The following is a 20,788-nucleotide window of genomic DNA, read 5'->3' on the forward strand; positions in this document are numbered from 1 at the left end:
ATAACAACAACGTCTAATCCAAATGAAGATTCGTTTCACGCATCTAACACTAATCATAATGTGATCCCGATCTATATGAAGATACATGCACATGCGATCGATTCTGACTGCTCAGGACTCTCACCGGAGCCGGAACTCGCAGTGCACCGTGACGAACAGCACATATATAAGAATTCATTCTCAGCCAGACCTTCAGTCGTGCTCGCGCCACAATAGAAGCAACATGGAGTTTCTTTAGATCTCTGCTACGCGTCGATGGTTTGTTCGTGCCAAGTAAGGTAGATATCATTTCCGAACTACCACTGGAGGTTTTGCACTTGATACATCGAAAATTGGATTCCTCGACACTGCAGAGCGCCGCGCTTGTCTCGCGCAAATGGTTCAACGTATGTAGATCCGACAAGTGTCTACGGCGGAAAGCGAGACGTCACATGAGACATACGAGAAAGCGGGTCAAGATGCAATTTCTCGGACCTGCAGCCGCTAAAGCTACCAACCAAGAATCAAGAAGTAGAGGACGTGGTGAGGGCAGCCTAAGGCACGAAATATGCTTATCCGCTGCTCGTACGGCGGTCGTCTTTGGAAGGTTACGCGGTCCTCCGAAAATTTCGATGCGAGATCGCTCCATCGATGTTGGACCAGTAAAATGTATTAGACTCTAACTCATCTATGTACCGCAATATGACTGCTTGCTTTCGCGAGAAATTGAAACGGTCCTGTCCTGATTCAGAACTGTAGAGTGAAGCTTGAAATAAAATGCTTTTACTGAGACGGCAATGTGTTTCAGTCACGATAATACTATCGGTATCGTAACAGGCCCATTATTGAATATTAACTACAATGTATCACCGCTGCAATTGCAGATTTGTCGTCAATTAGGTGCGAGATATACTCCTCATTGGCTGCCAAATACAGCGCACTTCAGCTGGCTCGAGCTACTATATCATCTCTGGTCCTTGACATATCAAGCGTAATTGTAGTTTTGCATATTCAGGCTTAAATATTCAAATGAAGGTATCTTCGTTCCTATTACAGATATGTCGACAATATTATGCAAGTTGTATTCCACATTTACTACCAAATACAGCGCGCATCATCCGGGATGCGACTTTTCAACTGCTGCACTGGTATTGGATATATGTCGAAAATGCTATGCGCGGTAGCTTCACATTTGCTGTCAAATAGAGCGCACATCAGTGGGCTGGCGCTAAGTCAACTTTGGACCGTGTGAAATCAAGCGAAATTGCAGTTTTGCATATTCAGGCTTAAATATTCAAATCTACGTATCCCTGTTTCTAATGCAGATATGACGATGAATTTATGTGTGTTATACTCCACATTGGCTCCCAAATTTAGCTCACATCGGAGGGTTTGTGATATGTCATCTGTGTATCCTGTGAAATCCAATGTAATTGCAGTTTTGCTTACATAGGCTGAATCCTCCATTAGAAAAAATTGCGCTGTTATTAGCTGTATACATATTATGTATGTCGGAAATACGATGCACGCTACACTCCACATTTGCTGCCAGATACAATGAACACAATCCGGTTTGAGCTATGCAAAATCTAGACCTAGCCAGATCCAGCGTATTTTCAGTTTTGTATATTCTGTATCATGCATTCAAACCGACGTATCTCCGTTTCTGTTGCTCATATGCAGACAATTCGATACGCGTTATACTCCACATTTGCTGCCGAATACAGGGCGAATTAACTGGTTTGTGCTGTGTCAACTCTGGACCTTGTACATCCAGCGCAATTGCTGTTTTACATATTCGGTCACAGATATTTGAATCAACTTTTCTCCTCTTTTATAGCACACATGCTGAGAACTCGATGCATCTTATATACTCCACAGTTGCTGCCAAATACAGCCCACATCAGCTGCTTTGAGCTATGTCATCTCTGGTCTCCGATAAATCCAACGTAGTTTCAGCTTTGCATATTCAGGCTGAAATATTCTAATCAACGTATCTCCGCTTCCATTGCAGATATGCCGACAACGTAAAGCGTGTTATTCGCCAAAATTGTTGCCAAATACAGCACACATCAGCCGCTTTGGGCTATGTCGATTCTGGACCCTGTGAAGTGCAGCGTAATTGTAGTTTTGCATACTCAGGAATAAACGTTCAGATCAATGTGTCTCCGCCTCTATAGCATATGTGCCGACATCCACTCCATATTTGCTGCCAAATACAGCGCACATTAGTGGGCTGGCGCTATGTCAACTCTGACCCGTGTCAAACCCGCGTAATTGCAGTTTTGCAAATTCGTGCATAAATATTCAAATCAACGTATCTACGATTCTGTTACAGATATGCCGACAATTCGACTCAGGTTATACTTCACATTTGCTGCCAATACAGTGCACATCATTCGATTTAAACTATGTCATCTCCGATCACCGACAAATCCAGCGTAATTGCAGTTTTTCATATACATTATTATATATTCAAATCCACGCATCTCCGTTACTGTTGGAAATGTGTCACAGTACGATATGCCTTGTACTCCACATTTCGTCCGAATTAAAACAACAACATCCAATTAGCGCTATGTCCACTGTGGTCCGGTCAAACACAACGTAACTGCAGTTTTGCATTTTTACACCGAAATACTCAAGTCAACGAATCTCCGTTTCGATTGCAGATATGTCGACAATTCGATGCGCGTTATACTCCGTAATTGTTACTAAATACAGCTCACATCATCTGGTTCGCGCTATGTCAAATCCGAACCCTGTGAAATCAAGTGTAAATGCAGTAATGCATGATCAGAGTTCAATATTCAGATCGACGTGACTCAGTTCCTATTGCAGATATGTCGACAAAACGGTGCGCGTTATATTCCACATAGACAGCCATCCACTGGGCGCTTCATCTGGTTTAAGCCATGTTAAATACGGAACGAGTCAAATCCAGCGTATTTGTAGTTTTGCACATTCAAGCCTAAATATTCAAGTGAATGTATCTCCGTTTTCATAGTAAGTATGTTCACAATAGGATGCATGTTATACTCCACATTTGCTGCCAAATACAGCACACATCAGACAGTTTGCATATTGTCAAGACTGGACTCGGTGAAATCCAGCGTGATTGCAGTTTTGGATATTAATGCTTACATATTCGAATCAAGGTATCTCCGCTTGTTTTGCAGAAACATTGGCCATACGATGCGCGTTATATTCCACATCTGATGCCAAGTACAGTGCACATCATCCGGTTTACGCTATGTAAAATCTGGACCCAGCCAGATCCAGCGTAGTTGCAGTTTCGTATATTCAGGATTAAGTATTCAAACCGACGTATCTCCGATTCTATGGCACATATGGCTACAATTAGAGGCTCGTTATACTCCAAATTTTTTTTTTTTGCGTGGGGAGGGGAAAATGCTATTACGCATGCCCAGTGACCCGCATCACTGGGTTATGTGGGAGTCGGTCGGATGTCGTTGCCATACCCACTAAAAATCCCTCCTCCTTCTTCCTCCGCTTTGAGGGCAGACAACCCCGGCAAAACCTGTCTGCAGTCATCAGGGTTGTCCTTTCGTGCCCCGTTGTATCTACTTCTTCGGGCGGTTACTGCTCATGTCATCTTCTCAGCCAGTTCAGAATACTGGGCTGATCTCCTTCTGCGGTTTTTTGTTGTTTTTTATTCTTGCCTTCACTGCTCCGCGTAGTTGTTGTTGCTCTCGTTCTCCTCCTTGCCTCTTCCCAGGCCCTCGCTGTCACCCTCCTGTGACACATGACGGTCTTGCAGAATTGCCTGAATTTATCCCAGCTCTCGTTCTTGGCGGTCACCGTGGCGATCAGGTTGTCCACGTCTATCTTCTCGCCAAGAGCATTCTCCATCTCAATCCTTGTGTCCGTCCACTTCGGGCATGCGAAGAGGGCGTGCTCCGCATCGTCGTTAGGGTCTCCACAGTCGAGACAGTTGCTGTCGCTGTCCTTGCCAATCCTCTTCCTGTAGACACCGAAGTTGCCATGCCCGGTTAACAGCTACATATTGTGATGATCGATGTCCATCTTCTTTTTGGTAAATAGCAGCGCACTCGGTATTAGGTTCTTTGTGACATTCTCGTTTTTGTAGTTTTTCCACTCCTTCTGCCATTCCTCTTGGACCTTCTTGCGAATCGCCTCCATTTCCTCCTTCAGCTTGCTGCCGTCATCCGCGCCGATTCTGGTCTTATGGATCTTGTTCCTCTCGTAAGTCTCTCGGAGCATCTTTATTTTTATGTAAATCGGGAGATTCCCGATGAACACGCAAAGTGCCGCGTGGGAGACTGTACCGTATGCCGTCGTTGTTATGCACAGGGCCGTTCGTTGTGCCCGTTTCAGCTTTTTCCTGTTCTTGTCGGTATTCGCTGCTCTAGCCCACACCGGTGCTCCGTAAGTTACGATGGACTCCCACACATTGTAGTAGAGCCTACGAGCCAAGCTGGGCGGCCCGTTGATGTTAGGTAGTATTCCCCTGAGGGCTCGTATTAACTTGTCGGCTCTATTACGCACCATCTCGATATGCGCACCGAACCTCCGACTGGTGTCGATGATAACTCCGAGATACTGGATGCGGTCGAGCGTTTCGATGTCCGAAGAGCCCAACTTGTGTTTCACCACTCTCGGCACTTGCAACCTGGTGATGAGCATGACTTCCGTCTTTTCTCTCGCCAGTGTGGGCCCGACACTCGTGCACCAATCGTTGGCAATCCTTAGCATCGTATTGAACTAGGCGGAGGCCTCTTCGTTCTTCCCGACGGAACACGTGATGGCCAGATCGTCTGCGAAGGCGGTTGCTCTGACCATTGGCATGTTGTCGAGTCTCTCGAGCAACCGGTCGTATACCAAGTTCTACAGGAATGGTCCGAGGATGGATCCCTGCGGAACTCCCGCCGCCACCGCGTGCTCCACCGTACCGTGCTGGTTGCTCACGATGATCTTCCTTCCAGATAGGTAACTGCCAATTAGCCTTTTGACCTTCCATGGCCGCTTCCTCCTGTCAAATTTTTCGTATATGCTCTTCCAGCTGAGCAAATTGAAGGCATTGCTAATGTCCAGGGCGATCATCACGCATATTACCTTCTTCTGTTTGCAGATGTTGGCAAACTTCATGACCTGCGTGATGGCATCTGTTGAAGTGGTCACCACTTCTAGGAAAACTCCACGTCTGGTCTTTTTAGCCTTCTCAAGCGCTGAAGCCATCGACAGCATATAGACAAAAGAATGGCAGGGCGGCAGACCATAAACAGTAGACAGGCGACTTTGGCTTCGGGGTTTTTCAGTTATAAGGTAACACTCCTAGCGTGCGCATCTGGACCAGCTCAAATTGTATTCCTGTATTTCACTATTAAATCAAATATATATTTTGTTCTTTACACTATATCCACTCGTCTTTCTCTCTATATACACAGAATAACCTGAACAGGTTATGGGCCCAGGGCTGTAAAGTATAAGATAGCAACGCGAAGTGAATAAATTGTCAAAGTATTGTACTTAGTAAAGTAAGTGATATTGCTAAAATGGAATCAGCAAGTGCAAAGATCGAGATATTACGTGGCGAAGAAAACTGGCTCCAGTGGCGTTTTGTCATGCGTACACTTTTGGAGGAAGATGACGAGCTGATCAACGTGTGTGAAGGGAATCTGTGTCATCCAGGGAATAGTGCGGAAAAATAAATCGCCCGTAAAAAATTTTTGAAGGCAGATCGGTTAGCGAGAAAATTAATTGTGACCTCAATAGGAAGGAAACCGTTGGATCTTCTTTTATGTTGTACAACAGCACATGAAATGTGGAAAAAGTTGAATACAGTATATGACATGAAGTCGGATGAGGATCTAAGTATGGTCCAGAAGCAGTTCTTCAATTTTAAATGGGAAGAATCTGAAGATGTATCTTACAACTTATCAAAGTTGGAATTGATAGCGGAGAAGATGAAAGCTCTTGGGAATGAAATTCGCAAGAGAATGCTGATAACACGCATTTTATCGGTGTTACCGAACAACTTTGACCATTTTCGCAGTGCGTGGGATTCGGTGGAAGAAGAAAAGAAGACCTTAGACAGCCTTAGTACCAGGTTGATGGCGGAAGAAATCAGATGGAAGAAAGACGACCAGGAAACATCGGTGGCGCTGGTAAGAAAAGGCAACAATTATAAAAGGGAACAGCAGAAGCAGTCAAGCAAACGCGAATACGAGAAACAAGGACCAAGCTGTTTCAACTGTGGAAAAGTGGGCCATCTAAGGAAGGATTGCTTTAGATGCTTTACATGCAAAAGGAAAGGCCACACCAGCAAAAATTGCTTCAAAAATAAGAAAGAAAACAACATGAGAGACAACCAGGAACCCAGAAATGAAAATCGAGATCACAGCGGAATTGGTCTATTAGGAAGCAACTCAACGATACAAGTGGCAAACCACGATGCTTGGATAATCGACTCAGGAGCTACGGATCACATGACAGGACGACAAGAATGGTTCAGCGTCTTCGAAAAATTCGATAACACGATGAAGATAGAAATCGGCGATGGTACGTTCATGGATGCGTACGGCAAAGGAAAAATCAAGGTAAAGACTTTTGTGGACGGCAAATGGGTAGCATGTACAATGAACGATGTCTTGTATGTACCAGGTATGAAAAGAAATCTATTTTCCATTAGATCCGTTGCAAGAAGAGGTATAAATTTCTGTATTCTAAGGGAAGGGAAAAACTGCATGTTTTTACAAAATCAGAAAATAATAGGAAGTGGTTCTGTTATTGGAAATTTATATAAGGTCGATATGCGAGTTATCATACCGTCAGTTTGTAATCTTAGCAATAGAGCGGAGTCAAGCGCGGACACACTGCAGTTATGGCACGAACGGCTATATCATCAAAACATCAGACACGTTAAGGAATTTTTGAAGAATTCAAATATAAAAGTTGTAGAGGATAGTAACTTTTTCTATGAAGGTTGCGCGTTCGGGAAACATCATAGATCGAGTTTTCACGAGAAAACCAAGCGTGCGACTAAACCTCGCGAAATTATTTATACGGATGTATGTGGACCTATGGAAGTCGAGTCATTAGGCAAGAAAGAAAGATTTACTTCTTACGACATAAGTCAGAAGTAATCGAAAAGTTATAAACTTTTTGCCTAGAAGTCGAAAATCAATTCAATGATAAGATCAAACAAATTCATAATGATGGAGGGAAAGAATTCAAAAATAAAGAGGTTAAAGAATTTTTAAGAAGTCAGGGAATTAAGCACACGATTAACGTCCCATACACTCCTGAAGAGAATGGCGTCGCAGAAAGAGAAAATAGAACAATAGTAGAAGCAGGACGGTCGATGTTATATTCGAAATCTAATCTACCGCTGTTTTTATGGGCAGAAGCCATGAACACTACAGTGCATGTCATAAATAAGATCGGGCCGACAAGACAAGACAAGACAAGAAAACACCATATGAACTGTGGTACGGGAAATCGCCAGATGTAGAAAAGTTTAGAGTTTTCGGTACTAAATGCTTTGCACACATACCTTCGAAAAAGAGAAGGAAATTGGACAGAAAGGCTAATGAAGGATATTTGGTAGGCTATCTAGATGACGGACGAGGGTATCGAGTGTACGTGCCGACCGTAAGAAACGTAATATTGAGTCGTGACGTAATATTTAAGCCCGAACTAGAAACTGAAAAATTCGTTAATTTAAGTTTACCGAAAATTGTCGAGCGCGAATATGTTCGTGCACAGAGCGATAGAGTATGTACGTATGAAAGTGCAGAGAGTGATACTGAAAAACAACCTTTTATAACTAGCGAGAATGTGAGACAATTGAGAGATAGAGGTAAGATCAAGCGAACCGATTTTTATGGTAGCCCAGTAACGTACGTAGCGGAAAAATTACCAGTGGATTTTAACGAAGCGATGAGATCCGAAAAGATAGAGTTATGGAAAAAGGCTATGAATGATGAAATGAAATCGCACTATGAAAATAAGACGTGGATTCTTGTGGAAAAACGAAGAGATCAAAAGATACTCAGTAATAGGTGGGTTTTAACGGTAAAGCTAAATCCGGAAATTCGGAACGATACAAAGCGCGACTTGTAATAAAAGGGTGTTCGCAGAAAGAAGGCATAGATTATAAAGAAACCTATAGTCCCGTTGCTCGGTTTGATACAATTAGATTAATGCTCAGTATTGCTGTTAAAAATAATTTACACCTTGGACAGTTTGACATTAAAACCGCATTTTTATATGGAAGTCTGCAAGAAGATATCTATATGAAACTACCTCAAGGTTATGATGATGGTACGAATCGCGTTTGTAAATTGCTAAAAAGCCTATATGGCTTAAAGCAGTCTCCAAGACGTTGGACGGAACGTTTCACAAAATTTATTTTAAATCTAAAATTCTATCAGAGTAACGCAGATCCTTGTTTTTATTTTTATACAGAAGATGACAAATTAATGTTGATGACCACATACGTAGACGATGGACTGGTAGTAGCTTCAGACGAATCTCTAATCGATAAATTTCTCAGTGATTTAAACAAAGAATTCTAAAATTACGAGTTCGAAAGAAGTAAAGAGTTTTCTTGGACTTGAAATTAATAGATTACAAGATGGTTCAATATTCATTCATCAGAGCAGGTATATCGAAAGAATATTAGAAAAATTTAATATGAATGGGGCAAACAGTGTTTCTACACCTATCGAGACTAATTGGAGCGAAAGTAACATAGACAATAATGATTGTAATGCACCATACAGAGAAGCGGTAGGAAACTTAATATTTTTACAAACCGTAAGTAGGCCAGGTATCAGTTTTGCAATAAATATAGCGTCGAGACATTTAGAGAACCCAAACGAGTATCAGTGGAAACTAGTCAAACGAATTTTGCGCTACATAAAAGGGACCGCAGACATGGGACACTTATATACAAAAGCAGGCAATCTCGAAACCTTCAGTGTTGCTGACTATGCAGGTGACAAAGAAACAAGAAAGTCGACATCAGGCTTTGTATGTAAGTATGCGAATGCGGCCATCACATGGCAATGTAAGCGACAACAATGTATAGCTCTATCTACGACAGAAGCTGAGTATGTCAGTGCAGCCTCAGGAGCGAAAGAAATTATGTGGCTAAAGAAAATATTTCTTGAATGCAAAATAGAGATATTTAAGTATATGCTTTGTGTAGACAATACTAGTGCTGTAAAATTAATTAAGAATCCTGAATTCCATCAAAGAAGTAAGCATATTGATGTAAGATACCATTTTTTGCGAGATTTATACAATAGAGGCGAAATTGATGTAACATATGTAACAAGCGAAGAGCAACTGGCAGATATATGTACAAAGGCGTTGCCAAAACCAAGATTTGAATATTTAAGACAAAAGTTAGGTTTGACAAATAAAAAAGATGTTAAGAGGTAATTGTTTATACAGATGTAGAGTTTTTAGGGAGGGTGTCGAAGTGACTATCACTTCTAAAAAAAAAACTCTACATGATCTGTTTAGTCTTCTTGTAGTTTGTATTTAGTAATAAATTAATTTGAATGGAAAAGAGAAAGGCAGCTGGCAAATGTATTTGTGAAGACATTGACAAAATCAAGGTTCAGATATTTACGACAAGAGTTAGAAAAATATTAAGATATAATTGTTTGTAGGGATGTAGAGTTTCAGGGAGGGTGTTGAAGTGGTCACCTCTTCTAGGAAAACTCCACTCTGGTCCCTGTTAAATTCAGCTCAAATATTCAAATTAACATATCTCCGTTTCTGTTACAGATATACCAACAATTCGATGCGGGTTATACTTCACATTTGCTGCCAAATATAGTGCATACCAGCCGTTTTTTCACTATATCAACTATTACGTTGCGTGATAGGAACCGTGCGACATCCCTCGGTATTTAGCCGATAAGGGTCCGCTGACCGTTATTTATATGACCCTCAACAAACCTAAGGACCCACCATAATCTTAGACTTTTTAAGTAATTCTAAATGGTGCTTTACATCTTGCACGTCCAATTTCTTAAATGTTTTCGATTGATGTGTAATCCTTAGAAAAGACCTTATGTTTATTCTACGCTCTTAGAAATTACGGAAAAGCTGGTAGTTATATAATGGGATAAACGGTAATTACATAATATTAAACGGGTCATTGACCTAATGGAAATACCAGGACTTTCCCTTGAACAAGGTCACCCATGAGCCACGTTGGTAGGATGCCTACTCCTCCTATCTTTATTCATCAACACTGGTCATACCCAAAGGGTGTCGCGGATCCACGTCCTCCCATTTCATAACGGAAAGACTGAATAACGAATCAGCTTTATTCGTTCAAAAATTACCTACATACCGAGCTTTCCTCCGTAAGTAAATAAGGGGGGAAGGCCAGTTATATGTCGGTTCGAATACTCTCAACACCCAAGGCTTCTTCGAAGACCACCTATCTATACGTACTCAATCTAGGACTTCAGATCAGTCAACATATCTACCCGGATTCTCTCATATCTGATGAATCCAATTCTTCGACACCTATATCTTAAACAGCAACCTATATCTCAAACAACAACAAGTTACTAACTTGTGTAGTTCTACAAAGTTGTTGGAAATACATATTTTATAACTATAGAGATATGTATAATTTTTGTGCTGGAATAGGTCGAGTACGTAGCGGAGATGTTTGTATGAGGATATCAGTGAGTGGAGATATGTGTGTGCGCGGTTACTGAGAAACAGACGAATGTAAACAGTTCGGTTGATTAACAGTCTACAAAATGTCGGGTATGGAAGAAAGTCCTGAGACGCGTGCAAGTGTGTAACGATAAATATTCTAGAAATCGTTTATAAAATAAATATGTGTCTACGTTAATAGTAATGCCCATCGTAAATTTAATGTTTCCAAAACAATATTTCGGCCATCGAGATCCACAATTCTCATCAATAACACTGTTGGTCGCAGAGTTATACCACCGCAACCACCCCTATTATCTTAACGGAAATCAGGGGATCGATCAATACGCGGTGTCGATTCTTAGAATCGTAACGGGAATTTGCGACTCCCGTTGACACGCCTCCTCTCGATCAAATCTCCCCACGGTTGGACAAATTGATATCAACTCTGGCCCATGTCAAATCCAGGCGTAAATCCTCCATTTTTACATTTTCAGACTTAAATATTCAAACCAACCTATCTCCGTTTCTAATGCAGATATGCAGACAATACGATGTGCCTTGCTCTCCACATTTCCTGCCAAATACAATTCACATCTGCTAGTTAGAGCTACGTCAAGTCTGAACCCTGTCAAATCCAGTGTAATTGCAGTTTCGCATATTCATGCCTGAACATTCAGATCAACGTATCGCTGTTTCTATTGCAGATATGTCGACAACTGGATGCGCGATATACTCCATATTTGCTGATAAATACAGTGCAGATCATACGAATTACGCTATATAAAATCAGTATCGATTCAAATCCAGCTAATTGCAATTTTTAATATACATTATTAAATATTCAAATCCACGCATCATCGTTACTGTTGGAAATGTGTCAACAATACGATGTGCCTTGTACTCCACAATTCCTGCAAATTAAACCAACATCATCCAATTAGAGCTATGTACACTCCGGTCCGGTCAAACGCAACATATATTCAGACTTAAATATTCAAATCAACGAATCTCCGTTTCTATGGCACATATGGCAATAATTAGATGCTCGTTATACTCCCCATTTGCAGCCAAATACAGGACACATCAGCAGCTTTGCGCAATGTCGACTCTGTACCCTGTGAGGTGCAGCGTAATCAAGTTTTGCATACTCAGGAATAAACATTCAGATCAATGTGTCTCCGCCTTTATAGCACATATACCGACAACCAATCCATATTTGCTGCCAAGTAGAGACCACATCAGCTGGTCAGCGTTATGTCGACACTGGTATCTGTCAAATTCAGCATGATTGCAGTTTTGCATGTTCAGGCTCAAATATTCAAATCAACGTATCTACGATTCTGTTACAGATATACCGACAATTCGATTCAGATTATACTTCACATTTGCTGCCGAATACAGTGCACATCATTCGATTTAAACTATGTCATTTCCGATTACCTACAAATCCAGCGTAATTGCAGTTTTTCACATACATTATTAAATATTCAAATCCACGCATCTCAGTTACTGTTGGAAATGTGTCGACAATACGATGTGCCATGTACTCCACATTTCTTGCAAATTAAGCCAACATCATCCAATTAGCGCTATGTCCACTCTGGTCCGGTCAAACCCAACGCAACTACAGTTTTGCATTTTTACACCTCATTATTTAAATCAACGGAACTCCGTTTCGATTGCAGATATGTCGAGAATTCAATGCGCGTTATACTCCGTAGTTGCTACTAAAAATAGCTCACATCATCTGGTTTGCGCTATTTCAAATCCGGTACCTGTGAAATCAAGAGTAAATGCAGCAATGCATGATCAGGATTTAATATTCAGATCAACGTGACTCAGTTTCTATTGCAGATATGTCGACAATACGATGCGTGCTATATTCCACATAGACTGCCGTATACAGAGCGCTTCATCTGGTTTAAGCCGTGTTAAATCCGGACCGAGTCGAATCCAGCGTATTTGTGGTTTTGCATATTCAAGCCTAAATATTCAAGTGAAAGTATCTCCGTATCCATTGCAGGTATGTCGACAATAGGATGCACGTATTACTGCACATTTGCTGCCAAATACAGCACACATCAGTCCGTTTGCACATTGTCAAGACTGGACTCGGTGAATTCCAGCGTGACTGCAGTTTTGGATATTAATCCTTACATATTTTAATCAAGGTATCTCTGCTTGCTTTGCAGAAACATTGGCCATACGATGCGCGTTATATACCACATTTGCTGCCGAATACAGGGCGCATTAACTGGATTGCGCTGTGTCAACTCTGGACCGTGTGACATCCATCGTAATTGCTGTTTTACATATTCGGTCTCAGATATTTGAATTGAGGTGGCTGTGTGGTGCGTGATATATATATGTCGGATTGAAGTCAGGATTATGGAGATGGGCGTTTAATGAATTTTCATTAGAATTAGCCATTGTCGTGATACAACGGAGAATTGATTAGCACGGGCTTATTAACAAGATTAAGCACTCGTAGCACTAGTGATAATGACCTTAGGTTCGAAACGAATCCGCGGTCACGGGATGGTAAACGTATGTTCTCGCACAGTTCAAGTCTAACTCTTTGTTAACTAGATGTGAGGTATTCACTGGTTGTAAGGTGGCACTGTCATTCGTCGATGAGATCGTACGAAAGAATGACTCTCCGTCTCGACGATGTCGTCGAGGAAAACTATATTGGGTGGGTCTAAGGATATGAGATCCTCGGATTCGTCAAAGAAAGCTTTCGTTCCAAAGGAGAGGGAAATTAGCGCTGTTGCTAATTGGTCGATCTCCATATCGGCGTTTTGAAAGAGATGCTGGCCGCCATTGAGGGGAGGTTGTTGACGGGGGGCAACGCTCGTGGATGATAGGTTTCTCCTATCTTCCCGTAGTTGCAACAAAGTCTATTTGACGGACTTCGCTTGACTAAATCTTAAGATCTATAGCGGGTCCTCACGTTAGCTAAACATACGCCACAAAGGCATGCCGACACCCGGCGATCATCTTACCCGGAGGACAAAATCTGCCTGTGGCGGGCCGCAGGATAGAAACTATTGAAGTATTTACTGCCACGTGTCGCTACGACTATTTCTTTTAAGGAGAGGTATAGAGTTACTCTGTGCCTTTGTTAGATAAAACGTTCATCCCTTTGACCGCGGCTACGGTCGGCGACTAATTGTCGCCTCGAGCCCAAGCTCATGATCATAAATCTCGAATAATCGGTGCGGCATTTGTTTAATCTAAGTTACAGAGTTGCGGTATTCCCGCGAATCCAAGGAGGAGTTCCGGTGTTCTTTCATCTCCGACATATATATATATATTTTGGACGAGTGTGATAGTTGTAGTAGTTGGGCCTCGTCCGGTGTAATTGTCACTAGGGGCTGTAGATGTCGCTGCCGGGGTACTGCTGATTCTTCCTCCGTTTTTTGGTGCGTAAGAAGTAAAATCGGACTCCGGTCGCCGGGATTCGAACCCCGGTTCCGAACGTTCGCAACCTAAGACGTTAACCACTGCGCTGCCGTCGTTCGACACTAGTTAGTGTCGAATGGTGGTATTTGGCTTTTCGAGTGCCGCCACAGAATCAACGTTTCTCCGCTTTTAAAGCACACATTCCGAGAACTCGATGCATCTTATATACTCCACAGTTGCTGCCAAATACAGCCCACATCAGCTGCTTTGAGCTATGTCATCTCTGGTCTCCGATAAATCCAACGTAGTTTCAGCTTTGCATATTCAGGCTGAAATATTCAAATCCAACGTAATTTCAGCATTGCATATTCATGCTTGAATATTCAAAGCAACGTATCTCCATTTCTATTGCTGATATGTATACGATTAAAGCAGCGTTATACTTCGCATGAGCTGCCAAATACAGCGCACATCATACCATCTATGCTATGTCATCTCTAGTCATAGAGAAATCCAGTGTAATTGCAGTTTTTCATATTCTGCCTTAAGTATTCAAGTCAACGTATTTCAATTACTGTTGCAGATATGTCGACTATTAGATGCGCATAATACTCCACATATGCTGTCAAATCAGCCGGTTTGTGCCATGTCAACTCTGGACCCGATCAAATTCTGTGTAGTTGCAAATTTGCATATTCAGGCTTAAACATACAAATCAATGTATCTCTGTTTCTAATGCAGATATGACGGTGAATTGATGCGTGTTAGACTCCACATTTACTGCCAACTATAGCACACATTAGCCGGTTTGTGCTATTTGTAAAGATATAGGAGGGAGTCGGAAACACAAATAATTTCCTTTATTTAGCATACAACAGTTATAAATATATCTTATACTCTGAAGACATCGAAAACCTAGTCGCACGCACGTTTGTTGTCAACCGACCCTTTAAAATGTTTCTAACGGCTGCCAATTGCCCTTTGGCCGAACCAAGGCCTGGACACTCTCTGACGCCTACACACACATTCACATGAAGAGTTTCAATGTATCATCTTCCTAACACTATTTTATATTTGGTCACTGTCAAATGAAATGTAATTGCAATTTCGCATAGTCATGCTTAAATACTCAAATCAACGTATCTCCGCTTCTATCACAGATATACCAACATTTCGATTCGCGTTATACTCTAGAATTGCAGGCAAATACAGAACACACCAGCCGCTTTGCGCTACGTCCACTCTGGACCTTGTGAAGTGCAGCGTAAATGAAGTATTGCGTAATCAGGAGTAAACATTCAGATCAATGTGTCTGCGCCTCTATAGCATATATGCCGACAACCAATCCATATTTGCTGCCAGATGCAGAGCACATAAGCTGGTCAGCGTTATGTCGACTCTGGACCTGTTAAATTCAGCGTGACTGCAGTTTTGCATATTCAGGCTCAAATATTCAAATCAACATATCTCCGTTTCTGTTACATGTGCCGACAATTCGATGCGGGTTGTACTTCACATTTGCTGCCAAATATAGTGCACACCAGCCGTTTTTTCAATATATCAACTATTACGTTGCGTGATAGGAACCGTGCGACGTCCCTCGGTATTTAGCCGGTAAGGGCCCGCTGACCGTTATTTAGACCCTCAACAAACCTAAGGACACACCATAATCTTAGACTTTTTACGTAATTCTAGATGGTGCTTTACATCTTGCACGTCCAAATTCTTAAATGTTTTCGATTGATGTGTATTCCTTAGAAAAGACCTTATGTTTACTCTACGCTCTTAGAAATTACGGAAAGCTGGTAGTTATATAATGGGAAAAACGGTAATTACATAATATTAAACGGGTCATTTAGCTAATGGAAATCCCAGGACTTTCCCATGAGCCACGTTGGTAGGATGCCTACTCCTCCTATCTTTATTCATCAACACTGGTCATTTCCAAAGGGTATCGCGGATCCATATCCTCCCGTTTCATAACGAATAGATTGAATAACGAATCAGCTTCATTCGTTCAAAAATTACCTACATACCGAGATTTCCTCCGTAAGTATAAAAGAGGGGAATTCGAGTTATATCTCGGTTCAAATACTCTCTACACCCATGACTTCTTCGAAGACCACCTATCTATGCATACTCAATCTAGGTTTTATCTATCTGGATCTATCCGGATTCTCTCATATCAGATCAATCCATTTCTTCGTCACATATATCATAAATGGCGAAGTTACTAACTTGTGTTGTTGTACAAAGTTGTTCGAAATACATATTTCATAACTATTGAGATATGTATAATTTTTGTGCTGGACTAGGTCGAGGGCGTAGTGGAGATCTTTGTAACGGGATATCACTGTGTGGAGATATGTGTGCGTGCGGCGACTGAGAAACAGACAAATGTAAACAGTTCTATCGGTTAACAGTCTTCAAAAGGTCGGGTATGAATGAAAGTGCTGAGACGCGCACAAGTGTATATCGATAAATATTCTAGAAATCGTTTATAAAGTAAATATGTGTCTACGTTAATAGTAATGGCCAGCGTAAATTTAATGATTCCATAACAATATTTCGGCCATCAAGATCCACAATTCTCAACATGGTAGCAAAAATCGTGGTTGACGAGATTTAAGGTTATGGGACCACGCGTAACCGGGACTGAATGTATAAAAAAGGTTCATTTTGAAAGAATTGGAAATATGTTCTGAAGAGATAAAAAGGCTGTTGGCGGAGCAGATAAAAGGAATCTGTATAGTGAACTATTTTTGAACTATTTTTGAAAAAAGGGTGAAGATGAAAAGACAAATCAAGATGCCAATGGACGATAAAATTAAAATTCAAGTATTCGATGTACGTGATTACAAAGCGTGGAAGAAAAGAATATTAATGTATTTAAAGTGTAAAAAATGTTATGATCCGGCTACACGAGAGAAAATGGACACGGATGCGAAAGATGATTGGGATGAAAAGAATCAATGGGCGATGAACTACATCTATTGTAGTATAACAAATGAGCAATTAGAATTTGTTGGTGATCAAGACACTGTTTACAAAATAATTAAAAAATTTGATGAGATGTATATGAAGGAATCAATAGCATTGCAACTTTGTATAAGACGTAGACTCGACATGATGAGGTTGAAAGATTTTGAGGAATCAGGTTCATTTTTCACGGAATTTGAGAAGACGATAAATGAATTAAAGAGTGCTGGTGCAAACGTAAGTGAACGTGAAAAACTCGATTACATGCTGAAAACACTACCAGAATCATTGATTTATGTTGGTGACTTAATCGACTCATTGAATGAAAGTGATTGAACTTGTGATTTTTTAAAAAATAAAATTATAATGTGGGAAATGCGTAGGGAGAGTAAAAGTGATAGGAAATGGTCAAATGTTTTCAAAGTTGAGAAAAGAGAGAAATAAAGTGCCATGGCTGTGGAAAGTACGGCCACGTGATAAGAAATTACACGAATATATGCAGAGACGAAAACAATGGAGGATCGCAATGGCAAGGAGGCGCGTGTCAGCCATAGCAGAATAGGGGTCGCGGCGGACGAGGTTCTGGCCAAAGAAGACGAGGATATGTTCAGCGTGGATTTGGTCAACGAGGACGAAGCAGAGGTTGGCAGCAACGCTACAATGGGGCACGACAACAAGACGCAAATTATTCAAACAGCGAGGACTACGACTACTCCGTCCTAACGCGAGTGCAGCGCGATAATAGTAAGGATACTATCACAGTATATACCAGCTGTACGCGAAAACTAGATTGGATATTGGATAGTGAATGTTCAGATCACATTGTAAATGATGTTTGGCCAGCTTCAGCCATTCGCAAGAAAAAATTAAAAAAAGAAGGAAAGAGAGATTCTCTGATGAGGGTCGGTTATGTAACTTGGACAAGCATTACACGAAAGAGTCCAGGGAATGCAGGTCGTACTTGCAACTGTGGAACTTGCACGAGAGAAAAAAGCGGTGCAATTTTGATGGGCCCATACGTGCTCAGAAATTGTGTAAATGGCAGGGATTCGATTGCACAAACGTGTTTATCACTTCTATGACTATTACGGTGAAGGAGATCAGCCAGAAGTGATCCAGTAGTTATATTGCCTCACGATTTCCGTTCCAATCGACCGCGAAGGCGTCCAAGATTAATGGACACTATAAATTAAATCTAACGGAGGAAATTGAAATAGTTAAACCATTCTATTTATCGTTTTGAATATATGATTAAGCGGACGTAAACAAATGTGCGTTTCAGTGGCGATTTTCCGTGTTTAGTGAATCTATTTTAGACGTGAGACATGTATCTATATTTCAAGGTATAACTCGAGGAAAATAAATTGATCCTTTAAAGATAGATATAAGATTTTAAAGTTGGCAATAAGAAGTTAAGAAATTAGGAAATTTGTTGCACGTTGCTGAAATGTGACAAAAATTGAGTTGTTGGTAGCTAATGACAGAATGCAAAGTCAACATGACACTTGTTTATTGATTGCACGGAGATGTGTATGTATATATGTTACTTCCACCCCGAGAAAGCGAAGAAGGGGAGAAAGTTACGAGAAAATCATTGGCTTCCCGCGTGCGCCATCACGTCGTCTATGAAGATACGAAGACAAACAGATATGAACAATCCTGTCCAACTACCTACACCTCACACCAAGTCGAACATAATTTACAGTACGTTTGTCTGTTGATTTATGATTTAAATTACCCGTGAGAGGGTACATTCGAAGACACTTAACGGAAGGAGACGTCCTGTAGCGGAAGTTCGCCATATCTCTTCACCATGAATTTCCCCGTACTTTCAAGAATAAAATGTAAATGACTAATTGAGAAAATGAAACAAGTTCCGAGCACATGTCTTGAGTAAATAGAATTTCGAAATAAAATAAAAGTAAAAAGATATTCAATTCTTTGACGATTCTCCTAACGAAGTATGAGATTTTCAATTGTTGGCGTCGATAAAAAAAATGGAACTAAATTGCAACTTACAGTTACATGTTGATGTCGCATGACAAACTTCCTTTTATAGAGTTGATGTTGCAATATGAATTTCGACGGTTGTTTCAAGTTTATTTGTAGACATTGGCAAAATGAAGTAAGTAGATGTTGTTTACTGTAGGAAAAAGCAGATGTTTAGTGCAGATGGAACAGGAACTGCTAGATAACGTGGAAAGAAATATTCTAAAAAGTTCGAAATGATGAATGATATTTTAGATAAATATTTAAGTATATATGGAAATATATGTATTTTGATATGATAAAAGGTTTGTTGTGTATTACCGTATTATCGTATGAAGAATTTTTTGTCTTCACTACGATGATTAGAAAAATATGTAAAACGTATCCAACATAATTAAACAATTGGAAGCTTATAAAATAATATAAAAATAAATAAGAAGTGATATAGATAGAAACAACATATATAAATACTGCTATCTTTTAAAATACTTGCAGTACAAAAATATGCTGAAACATGATATAATAAAGAATACTTTACTCTTCGATACAAAGGTAAAAATAAAAGAATGTAATTTTGCGTTTATGTACATCACTTTTCACAGCTCATTGTCCTTTTATTTACACCATCAATCGTTTCTTCCACCCAAGCACCAGTTTCACAATTATTGTTACGATATTTAGGAATATCAATGGAACTGCAACAAACAACATATTTGTGTTATATTTAAATTAATTATCAAACGAATTAAAATAATTTGTTTGTAATTACTTCATGCCACCGTTCGTATGGACTTAATAAGGTTCAAAATTTGTGACTTTACTGTAGGAGGTTCTCCGAAGCCTTGAACATTTTGCCACGACGCCCAACCAACTGTAAATGTTTAAACAAAAATTAAGTAATATATTCCAATATACAAGTAAAAACATATACATATGATTTATATATTTATCATACTACGCGATATATGTAAATACAATAGATAACATAACCTACAAATTCTTCATTTCTATGCAGGGAAAAAGTTCAGTATAAAAGAATAATACAAACAAAAATATGATGATATTGTGTACGTTTTGCAAGAAATCTTTCTTCGTTTAAAACGCAGATCGCATTCAAACACAACATAGTCGCTTCAAAAAGTGTCCAAAGTGTAAACGCCATATTATATCGATATGATGAATGATAACATTGAGAATATCACGCAGCGCCACTAGCGTAGGGAAAGGTAAAACAGCTTCATACGCATCAAACAATCAATTTGTATTGATTAGGAACCGTCCTGCCATCTTCCGTGTTCAGCTGGAAACTAGCAATTAAAAAAGTGGTGTTATGCGGGAAATTTGAATTAAAATTTATTTTTACTATGTCAAAATATATTTAGAGTAATCTCGAGCGATTTAAACATCGCTCGAGATTCCAAAAATAAGATAATCTTGGATTTCATCGATAACGTTTTACAAATGCTTGCAAAAATAGTACTATATGGAAACTAAGAGCCTTAAAACGATATTCGAAAGAATCGGTAGACTTTACAAGTAACTTAACAACGCGATAATACAACGGATGGTTAGGAGCATTATTCTATTTATAATAATTGAACGACAAAGCGCACCTTCTTGGCACTAACGCTTTTGGAACAGGAGTACGAGTGTTTCTAGACGATTCGACGCTCTCTTCTCAATTGAGTTACGTTAACAATTCATGTGTGTCGATTTAGTTATAGAACTTAGAGTTCATTTCATGCTACCCTCAATCGTT

General features: G+C 40.2%; 1 protein-coding gene across 1 annotated transcript; it reads right to left on the reverse strand.

Annotated features, from left to right (window-relative positions):
• Positions 1–19,547: 19,547 nt before the first annotated feature.
• Positions 19,548–20,336, reverse strand: LOC126921548 (immediate early response 3-interacting protein 1-like). The gene is given in 3 exon segments (XM_050733270.1): positions 19,548–19,724; positions 19,799–19,900; positions 20,101–20,336. Coding segments are annotated over 3 exon segments (270 nt in total). The 5' UTR covers positions 20,192–20,336; the 3' UTR covers positions 19,548–19,647.
• Between the last annotated feature and the right edge of the window lie 452 nt (positions 20,337–20,788).

Source organism: Bombus affinis, chromosome 10, assembly GCF_024516045.1.
Source record: "Bombus affinis isolate iyBomAffi1 chromosome 10, iyBomAffi1.2, whole genome shotgun sequence".
Taxonomy (NCBI): Eukaryota; Metazoa; Arthropoda; class Insecta; order Hymenoptera; family Apidae; genus Bombus; species Bombus affinis.